This window comes from Melanostigma gelatinosum (assembly GCF_949748355.1).
Source record: "Melanostigma gelatinosum genome assembly, chromosome: 14".
Lineage (NCBI taxonomy): Eukaryota > Metazoa > Chordata > Actinopteri > Perciformes > Zoarcidae > Melanostigma > Melanostigma gelatinosum.
Genome location: NC_136647.1, coordinates 2,523,222 through 2,532,679, shown reverse-complemented (window position 1 = coordinate 2,532,679; position 9,458 = coordinate 2,523,222). Strand labels below are relative to the sequence as shown.

At 42.4% G+C, this 9,458-nt stretch overlaps 1 protein-coding gene across 1 annotated transcript in view; it reads right to left on the bottom strand.

Moving 5' to 3' along the window:
- Positions 1 to 7,026: 7,026 nt before the first annotated feature.
- Positions 7,027 to 9,458, bottom strand: part of ppm1e (protein phosphatase, Mg2+/Mn2+ dependent, 1E) — a gene marked incomplete at both ends in the record, with an annotated part of 29,490 nt that continues 27,058 nt past the window's right edge. Inside the window, 2 exons of the mRNA XM_079283295.1 lie at positions 7,027 to 7,946; positions 9,130 to 9,223. Coding sequence (XP_079139421.1) covers positions 7,027 to 7,946; positions 9,130 to 9,223 — 1,014 coding nt within the window. The remainder of the gene's footprint in view (positions 7,947 to 9,129; positions 9,224 to 9,458) is intronic.

Here is a 9,458-nt window from a genome sequence, read left to right as displayed (position 1 = left end):
CCACATTCTCATGTCTTCTGTGAAACTTAAAATGTAGAATTTAGATTTGAACAAAATGAGGGTTCCTTGCATCACTTTGCCTTAATTAAAGTGACAGTGTGTCGAATACAATAATGTATATAATATAAGTATGTTTTCTTTAGTGTATAATCACCTCAAAATAAGAATAGTATATTTCTACATACGGAGACGGCCACGTTTTTGTTTTTTGGTTTGCCACGTAGAAGTTTCAGTTTGTTGCAATCTGCAAACTCACCACTGGATGGCGCCAAATCCTATTTTGATTAGTTATAATATATAGTGTTCTCTTCTTAATAAGTTTGGATAACCTGGAGGTTTGTTTCTAACTGCTTGTTTTTCCGGCCTCATCAGTGGTAGGAAGTAACCATACATTTAAAGTACTGTCCTGAAGTACAATTTTGAGGTATTTGTATTTCCATTTTCTGCTGCTTTATACTTCTACTCCATTACCACTCACAGGGCAGTATTGTACCTTTTAATCCCATACATGTATTTAATATATTTAGTTTCTTTTCAGATTCGTGTCAATATTACAAATTATATATTAACTAATCAGAAACAGCTTTGTTGGCCAAGTATCTGTACACATACAAGGAATTTAATGCCGTTTTGTTTTTTTAATAATAAAAATAATTTATGATGTATGACTATATAGATTAACGCCACATTTACCAGCTGCAACAAGTGATGAACACTTTAAAACATGAATTATAATCCCGTAATATGATAATCCTGCAATGGGCCATTCTACATGAGTACTTTTACTGTTGATACTTTATGTATATTTTGATGCTGATACTTTTGTACTTTGACGTAAGTAAGATTTTGAATGCTGGACTTTTACTTGTATTTTTATCCTGTACTATTACGATTTTTACTTTCATAAAACATCTGAATATTTGCTCGTTAGATTGAAGAAATTCAGAGTACAATGCTTTTATTTCACGAAGAAATGTTGTGGAAAAAACTATGAAACTATAATAAATTGTAAAAAACTTGGGTGTGTTATTCTCCTTTTTGAGAGCAAGTTGAGCTGAAACAATACAAGTATATAGGTGATGTGATGGTTCACTTTAACACTGTGATCTGTAGCGTAGCTTCTATCTTCTTCTTTTAAACCTCTTTTCTTCCTGGATATATCCTTCAAACACACATTGAAGACCCGTCTGTCTGCCTCTCCCTGAAACAGATGATTTCTCTTACATCGTGCCGGTGTGGTCTCCACGGCACCGTAGCTCTGAAAGCTCGACGGTCCTTGAACAGTTGTTGAAATTAAACTATTTGAGAAGTTTAGAGCGGAAACCTTCGGCCTGTAAACCTGTGACTAAACTCAAATAATCGTGTGGGTTGTTTTTTATATGTGCATATCTTGATTTGCAAAGTAACTAAAGCTGTCAAGTAAATGTAATCGAGTAAAATGTTCAATATTTCTCTCTGAAATGCAGTTTAAAGTAGCTTCAAAATAGAAATTCTCATCATCAGTCATTAGATTTGTATTACTCATGCTTTAATGTAAAAGCAGGATTTACTGTTGTAGGTGGAACTCATTCTGAACTATTCACTAATTATTATTTTCATAGTGGATTAATCTGATGAATATCTTCGCCATTAATCGATTGATTGTGTTGTAAAAATATTGACAATAGAGAAGTGTTTGTCACAATTACTCAGAGCAAGAAGTGACACCTTCACATCTTTTGTTTAGTCCAAACCTCAAAATTATTACTAATACGTTAACATTATTACTAATATATTAACATTATTACTAATATATTAACATAAGGAAAACATGCAAACAGATCAGACAATCACAACTCTTCAGGAAAGAAAAGGCATCAGTCGAGGACTTGTTCTAATCTTTATATACATGATAATTAGTCACCAGTTACAGTACACATATTTTATATACTACAGGAACACATAATACAGGTACTCAATGTGTGTTTTACTGGTTTTTTTTATTTGTTTTTGTTTTTTAAACCTAACCTGCATGTTGAAGAAGAGCCAATCGTGGGGTTTGTCTTCCTGCTTGGAGGACAAGAAGACGAAGAAGAAGGGACCAATCACAGCCCTCAATGATCTCATTCATCCTCCCCGTCATAGAGCGCTGCAGGAATTAGTCCCAAAACCAGGACATGAGTCAGCAGTTTTGCTCTTCTGGTTCCCTCACTTTGAAGTCAATGGGCTTTTGCTTTGAGTCCTGAAATACGGCCTGTGGTTAAAGTTTAAGAGATTTTAAAGTGTTGTTCTACAATACAACATACATCAGTAAATACCCCTCCAGTGAATTTTGCATCCAATGAATGGAAGTTACCATATTTGGACTGAGGAGTGACGTAGTGACAACGTATACGTCTCTGGTAGAGATGTTTACTGAGGTAATAAATCAAGAGAGAAGTAGAGTCATTTTCTCATAGACTTCTATACAACCAGAGGAGTCGCCCCCTGGTGGACACTAGAGAGAATGCACACCTGGTTTACACTGTTTACAGCCTAACGTTAGCTTTTTACTTCAGGCGATTGCATACATGCTTAAAAAAAAAGAAATCACAAAAATGGTGTTAATTTGTGAAGATCCATCTTTCTGAACAAAATGTGTAAATCTCATAAATGTTTTATTTGCCACAAAGAGTCCCATTGGCTCATTGTCGAGGGAACCAGTGCGACGCTAACTTCCGACGTTTGTCTACAAAAATACTCCGTCCCTGCAGCTCTCTGTTAGCCACATTAGCAACCAAAATAAACTAGCTTTCGTACAGGAGGTGTAGGAGCGTGTTGAGTAGTCCTTAGTACCGGCAGCAGATTATGACTCATAATCCGGTTCTCCGCGGGGAGGGGAGGGGGGGGAATGAGAAATTGACTTCAGGAGCTTCAGCATTTCTGCTCTGTGACCTTTCAAGTTCTGGCTGAGAGACACTTTTTTTTGTTGCCTCCTTCAGCAGAAGACAAATCCCTCAGAGAGCCTTTTGATGCAACGTCATTATTGCTTACAGAGCGCACAGCTTTTTGTGTGTGTGTGTGTGTGTGTAAATAGATTCATGGAGGGGCCCTCTATAGCTAAGACAGTGATTGTGATTACCATCATCATCATCAGGGAAGGGAAACATCCGACTCAGAGGAACGTTTTTAGTGCAAGCAGAGCGTGAGTGAGGGAGGAAGTGTGGGTTTCTTGAGCTTAGGTATTCACCACAAGGAGGTGATGGTTTTTATTGCTCGTACAGTGACGACTTCTGGCGGTTTTGCAATAAGCTGAGTCACACTGTATAACTGATTTACAGGGGTTTTGATGAATGCAACCCATGATCCTTGTCACTGTTGTGGTTCGTCGTTTTCCCTCCAGAGCGCAGTCGTCGCTGTGAGACTACGTCAGTGGATCACAGAGGACAGAAAGGTACTGCACAGCTGCTCTGAGGCGTGGCCACAAGTACAACACGCTCCAATCAGCGGCCGCCATTTACACACAAAAGACCTCTCGTGATCTTTTAAAGATCTCAAAATGAGAAATCTATCTTTTCATAACAATACCATCTTATTGTAAGATGTTATAATAACAAAAGACCAAGTATTTTGTTATGACAAAAGAACAAGTTTTTTTATTATTATGACAAGGGACCAAGTATCTTGTTGTAATGACCGAGTACATATAAACATATTTAACCATTCTCCTTGTTTAAGACTCCTGACACAAGAACACTTTGTCAGAACAAGATCCTGTGAGTTTCCTCCATTTGACCCTCAACCCCAGAGCAGCTCAGCTCACTGTGTTCCTCTTCTCTAGTCAGCGCCACGCTAAGCTAACGCTAGCCGCGTTAGAATGAAAACCTACAAACTACAATTTGATTGGCATTCTTTTTAAGGCTGCAACTGATTATTTTTGAATGTTTTAAATCGGCAGCTGCAGATCGGAGATGCAGTATTTAAAGCCAATAATTAAACATTTTCATGTCTATTTTTCCCCAGATTTCTTTCTGTTCATGTCAGGGTAGGAAAGCAGGGCGAGACAGCAGCTAGGCTACGATAGTACACTGAGACTCTTCCAGTGGAAAGCCAGACTGCTTCTTCAACACCTTTTTATATATCTTAGCAGCTCTTGAAGGCAGCGGCAGTGTTTACAGACTGATGCCCTTCTCCGGCTGTTCGATAGCATCAAATCCTCACCTCCTCCTCAGCCTGGTGGTGTGAGATTCTGGGATCCAGATCCAACAACTGACCCAACTGTCGGGCCTCGTGGAGCATGGATTAAAACCATTGATTTACAAGACATAATTATTATATGTACACTCCTCCAGCACTCGCTCAACTCACAATTAGTACTCATAATATATATATATATATATATATATATATATATATATATATATATCCGTGCCAAAGTGGCTATTGGAAATGATTTCCGTTGTGATCTTCTTGGGGTATCGACCAACGTTTTCTAGCGACTGCATTGATGCTTCAACAAGAAGGGATCCAGTGGCTTTAGATTGTTGAGTGTCTGGGCAGTACATTCCTCTTAAGATACTGAGATACCCCAAAGAAAACACCACCTCATGTCGACACCCTTCACCGAGTCTCTCGAGGACACTCCGGGACACATGAGGTACATTCTGATTCTCTTCACTAATCAGTCCGTCGGTGGGTTTACAGGAGAAGGAGCCCTCCAATCTCCCAATAAGACTGAAAGAAGGGAGGTGACGGCCCTCAAAAACCAGAACCCATTTGTCTGGGGGATCACATGTTTGGACCGGGTCAGGAAAGTGGAGGCACAATTTACGGAACATGGTCGTCACTAAAGTCCGGATGTTTGCAAAGTCACTGCATCAACCAAAAGAATTGGGGAATGACTATGTCAGGGAATGTTAGGGGATAATTAATGCGTCCAAACATGACAGCTCAGTAAACTCCACCCCCGAATGTATGATCCATAACGGCAAAAAGTGCCATAATGTACAATAATTTGACCATTTTGCGCTGCTTACGATTAGTAGTTGGTTTTATTCTGCGCTGTCTTATTGGTGGACAAAATATGGGGTTTGGGGGTTTAGAGAACAGTCACTTGCTACCACAACAAATTTAAATATATAGCGTAAAAAAGCAAACAAAGCATTTTTTTAGTACTTTAAAAATGACAGATCTGCCACATGTAGCTTCACCCTCAGTCTTTTAGCGTAATGCCGCATATTTAAAACTGCTTATACAGGGCTCTTGTTTCAAAGTCAACCGGACAAAAGAGTTTTCAACCAACTCCCGGAGCTAACGCTAATTAGCTAGCTAGCTAAGATAGAAATAACGAGAAGCCATTGTTTAAAAAAAAAAAACAATTACTACGAATTTTGAGCTGCAGCTAAAATGTGCGAGAACGGAAAGACTGACAGCTGTAGCAACAGTAAGTAGGGGGAGGGGTTTAGAGAATAGTCACTTTAAATATATAGCATTGAGAGGCAACCAAAACATATTTTAGTACTTTTGAAAATAACAATCAAGAGTTAAGAACTTTGGGGTACACCTATGATGTCATAGTTTCACAGCAAGTGTTTAGTATAGTTTAGTCATTAAGTATGGTTAGATACAGTAATGCTAAGGTGTGTATTTTAAGCACAGATCAGTTAGTATGGGTGCTATATTAGTTTTTTATCATGTAAATCAGTATTATTTGATGATTACATTTGTTAATTATGATTATGAGTTAGCGTTAAAGAGAAACTCTACCATGTTGGGTATATGACACCTATGGATGGGGAAGGTAACATAAAGACTTGAGTTTGAACTTTGTTGACGTAGCTGATGACGGGGATGTTTGCATGTTATCTGAATTGGCTACGAAACTTAAAGGACGTGTTGGGAAATATACTTATGAGTTTGACGCGTGAGAGTGGTATCAAACTTCTCATCTAAGAAAATGAATAAACGCCAAACTGTTCCTTTAAAGTGGCAAAGAGTCGTCGTGCGACTTGTTTTTTTAATGGCTAACATGATGGATTTCATAATTCGTGAAAATGTGTGTAAAGGAAGTCGGCTTTAGTAACACATATGGAAGGCACGTGTTCTGCAGCTTTCAACTATCCCGGCTCAACATTAAATAGTTTGCACTTATCAAGCCTGCTGTAAAATACTTCTAATGGGGATTAGTGTAAAAGTGAATACACTTGGAGTACTTTCCAATAGCTCTGTGGCCCAACAACAAAAATACATTTTTAAAAACCCAAACCCAACTTTCTCCCAGGAGTATATCCCCATCTGGAGTACTGGACGACATGAAGCACTTATTCACGTACGTGACTGCTAACCTCTTATAATCCGGTGTTAAGTGCTTTTCTCTGCAGACACATTGAGGCTGGATAATGGCTGGGTCATTGACTGTAATGGGGAAGGGTAAAGAACAGCATGTGTCCCAGAAAACCAGGAGCTACAATTGTTCCGTCCTCCTCCACGAACTTCATCTGCCATCGAGGGATTGCTGTGGTTGAGAAAAGGGGAGCCAAGCTTTCGCCATTATGTAGATCATCTGGTAGGTAATGTTAAAAACATGATTGTGTTCATTAGAAACAAAATACGAAATAAGTGGTGAGATCAAATCTTTCTCTCTGCATGTACCCGAGAACAACATCTCTGCCGAGAGTGTCGAGCGACCGAGCATTTAAATGAATCTTAAAACGTGTGTTCAGACTGAAAATGGGAACTTTTGCTTGCTTTGGCACTGAAGAGCTGTCGTAGTCCACAACAGACCTGAACTCCAGTGAGCTGGATCTCCAGTTCAGTCTGAACACAACCTGCATTTCCAGCTCTGGCTTCGTGTCATCTGGTCACAATGGAGAGGATGCGGTTGTTTTAGCTTTACCCACAGCTTAAGGAGCAGGGCTTGTGTGTTAGTGGGCCGGCTTACATTTGAAATTCAATAACCACGACTACCTACTCTCAAAGAAAGACGCGTTGTTGAAGGCTGAGGCGGGTCGGGGTGGGCTGAGGGGCAGGACCGGACAAATGAAGGAGATGGTTTTGGGTCACCTCTCTTTAGATGGCGGTACCGTGGGGCAGGTGTGGCGTCGCCACCCCGGGCCGCCGGTCGGAGTGGCGCTGCGTGTGCGGCAGCAGGTGGCCGGATGGTAACAGGCCTAGCAGCTGCTTGGATGCGCCTGGCCTCCTCCGGACCCACCGGCGAGTACCAGGACCGGGCCTGTGGCTTTGCCTCACTACCTGGCCTAACAGCGTGGCCGCCTGGGGCCACAGCGGGTCCGTGAAGCGAGAGACGCCGGGCTCCTGAAAGGGGATGCAGGACCTGCGCCTCGGCGGGCGCTCTTCTCGATAGATACGGGAGGCCGTGTGGAGGTCGGGGCTAAAGTCGGAGCAGGGTTGGCGTGAGTTCAGGGAGATGCGGCCCTCCAGCGACGGCACCATCAGGTCGAGGCTAGTTCTGTCCGTGAACGAGTCCGTTCGGTCTTCGTAGCCGAGGTCAGCGGGTGCCGAGCACTGCTGCATGGGCCAGCCGCCGCGACCCTTCCCCCCGATGTCCGCAGTGCTGCCGCCCTCACCGCGCTCCGCCTTGACCGCCTCGTCTTCCTCCTCCTCTTCCGGTTCCTCCTCCTCCACCTCCGCGACCTCCTCCTCCCCCGCCTCTTCGTCCGCCGCACCCTCCTCCTCGTCCTCGCCGCCGGTGGGCAGTGGCGAGCGCGGATCCCGCAGGAAGACCACTATGACGGTGATGTTGTCGCTGGAGCCCGCGTCGCGCGCCGAGGCCACCAGCTTGTGGGCCACCATGGTGGTGTCTCCGGTGTTCTCCTCCAGGTGGTCGCTGACCACCTGCACCGCCTCGTCGGGGGTCATCGTGTCCCAGAAGCCATCGCAGGCCAGGATCAGGTAGTCTTCTGAACCGTCCAATGGGAAGACGTCGTGGTCTGCATCACCACAGATGTACGGCTTGTGCTCCGAGTCGCCTGCCGACAAAGGTCAACAGGTTATTCTGCTCGGCTCTGGATTCTCTCGTTTCAGCAGACAAAGTCAAAACAAGAGTAAACACTACATGCTAGTGGTGTAACGGACCTCACGGTTCGGCACGCATGTGAACCTCTGATCAATTCCACCGTTTAACATTAACAATCACAGTGTGAAATAAAGTTTCACTGACGATCGTTATGCACTAATATTCAGTAGAATATGTGATCAGGACATTATTTATGTGTTTCTAGTCTCTGATCTGTGATCATGTTTCATTGTAAACAACCAATCAGTGTTTAAACCAACAGGAGGAGAGCTAGTAGCGTTAGCAGCACCGCTAACGGCTAACCAACAGGAGGAGAGCTAGTAACGTTAGCAGCACCGCTAACGGCTAACCAACAGGAGGAGAGCTAGTACCGTTAGCAGCACCGCTAACGGCTAACCAACAGGAGGAGAGCTAGTAACGTTAGCAGCACCGCTAACGGCTAACCAACAGGAGGAGAGCTAGTAACGTTAGCAGCACCGCTAACGGCTAACCAACAGGAGGAGAGCTAGTAATGTTAGCAGCACCGCTAACGGCTAACCAACAGGAGGAGAGCTAGTAACGTTAGCAGCACCGCTAACGGCTAACCAACAGGAGGAGAGCTAGTAACGTTAGCAGCACCGCTAACGGCTAACCAACAGGAGGAGAGCTAGTAACGCTAGTAACCAACAGAGGTTCACTTCAGTTACATTATGATGCCTTCAGGCTCTGCTCAGTGAACATGAGTACTGGCTGAAGGTACATTATAACGTTGTCATGATGTGTTCATATGTAATCTGTAAAATATAGTGTTGGTGATGAACTTGAATAAATCCATTTGTCTGAAGTTGTTTTCCCAACAATATAAACAGATATTAGAGATGAATTATGAGCTGTTTACACGACTATAAACAGGTTATAATACACATCATTTAAACTACTAAAGAGAAAATTGGTAGTTTGAATTGTGTGTTTTTATAAAGAAAAACAAAACACAAAGTAGAACAAAGTAAAAGGATAACATTCAGAATTGCGGTAAAAATGATTTTTGGGACAGATGGATCCTTGTAGATCAGCTGCTATAATTAAACAATCCGGTGTGATGTGAATGATCCGTTGCACCACCACCACATGTGACACACTGAGTATCAATACTTTACCTATTGCTCTGGATACGGACAGACTGCCGTTAACCCTCCATGTGCCGAACCAGATCACGCAGCCTCCCAGAGCCTCGATCCTCTGCTTCTCATCCTGCAGACACACGTGAAGCACAGCCGGCTTCAGCGGTGAAGACTCTCACATGTAACGTAAGTTATTTAATGAGCTATTTCTTTATAAGTTTAAATGCAATACAAAGTTCTAGTAGTTGTAAAATGTATAAATTCAGCACCATTTCTTTGGTGGTTTTGATATATATTTGATTATATGAATGTTTTTCTTCTTTCCTTCCATTACAACTATTTTTAACGAGAAAGAAACCAAATGT